General features: G+C 41.9%; 1 protein-coding gene across 1 annotated transcript, besides 1 other annotated feature; it reads right to left on the minus strand.

The window, feature by feature from the left end:
• Positions 1–1,509: a sequence feature (areas not merged during assembly with more than two copies in the genome that could not be assigned to a particular haplotype).
• On the minus strand, positions 456–1,509 carry Tc00.1047053399997.10 (retrotransposon hot spot (RHS) protein, putative; the record flags this gene model as incomplete). Its single annotated transcript, XM_797252.1, has 1 exon — positions 456–1,509. A coding segment is annotated over one exon (1,054 nt), but the record flags the coding sequence as incomplete, so codon positions are not given.

The following is a 1,509-nucleotide window of genomic DNA, read 5'->3' on the forward strand; positions in this document are numbered from 1 at the left end:
GCAATTCTGTTATCACGTCTTGTCTACAGACAGAGGAATTCGCATAAATAAAACTTCTTCAATATTTTCTTACCATTAATTAAAATGCCCCTGGCATCCCTGATTTGTTTTTCTGTCATTGTGAAGGAATATCGCGTTGTAATTTTTTGGCATCTGTGCGTCTTACTCCCAAAGGGGATGATGTACTGATGTCGTATAAAAAAACAAACATTCACATGTATTAAACAACTCGAAATATGTTTTTCACCAAAAATATAAATTTCCCTTTCCCTCCCTAAGTTTCTTCTGTCACTGCTATTATCACTCGCGTTGAACATTCTTAACACTTTTGTGCTGTGCTGCCGTGTGATGCTGGTGCATCCGCAACGTATGGACACACAAGTGTCTGTATATATTTATATATTTCGAAAAAAAAATTTACCATAAATCAAAATGTCTCTTTCACTTTTAATTTCCTATTCTGTTTCCTGTTCTTGTTCTTCTTCCACAATTGGGGGAGCTTCTTTTCTTCTAAAGTCTCTGGATGATACAGACACTTGGTACTGGTGTACCTCCTTCTCCCAGAACGCCACAATTTCTTTTTCAGCGGGGCTCAAATTATCGGTTTTGAGGGGACCACATCTCTGCCAGCCAGTCATGGGCGTGCTGTCTGCGTGTTGTATATAAACAATCTCCCACGACAAACCCTCAGAAAATTCCTCCCAACCATTAAAATATGTCGCCATTTTTTCTTTGAACTGATTCACGGTGCTGGGTATGGTGTGATGCGCACTCGCCGTAGTAATCTGCAGCCCAACCATGGTCTTCGGATTTGACTCCATGAAGAAAAAGGCGTCCACCAACGGAAAGTTTTGGGCCACCGGTTTGTACAGCACCCGAGACTCTATTTCAATCTTCTTCTTAAAATTTTCCAGTAACGGTAAAGGAAGGGGCTTGAGAGGGCGCTCATGTGGACACAATTCCAGCGCACAGCGGTGTGGCGGAGCATCTTCTTGCAGTTTCAGCTCCCTGAGTTTCGGTATTATTGCATTTACAAAGGCCTCGCTCAAAAACGTAAACACGGAATACTTTTCAAGGGCTTTTGATAAGAGATCGTCCTTGATGGCCAATATGAGTAAAATAAAATCATTCGGTGGCATTAACTCCGCCAATTTGCATAAAGTTAAATTTCCGAGATGAGGAGACATCAGTCCATTAAAGGTCGATTCAATATTGCGTACTCCTCGTACTCGGACGATCCTTACAAGTTTGTGAGACACTTTGTCACCACCCAACATTTGCGTAGTTCCGAAATGAAGGTAATATTCGGCATCGATGCGGTTCAGTTTACAAACGGTATCTTTGCACGATTGAACCCGACCATTGTATTTGCTTTCATCAAAGATGTAGCGAAGAATTGGTCCCACTTCTTCCATTCGACGATTTATATTCCTCCAGTACCCAGCTTGCTCAGTTGGCTCATTGCGCTTCATCCAAACGCACATCGCTTTCACATCGTCTTTTTCAGGA

This window comes from Trypanosoma cruzi, genomic scaffold (assembly GCF_000209065.1).
Source record: "Trypanosoma cruzi strain CL Brener 1047053516377 genomic scaffold, whole genome shotgun sequence".
Taxonomy (NCBI): domain Eukaryota; phylum Euglenozoa; class Kinetoplastea; order Trypanosomatida; family Trypanosomatidae; genus Trypanosoma; species Trypanosoma cruzi.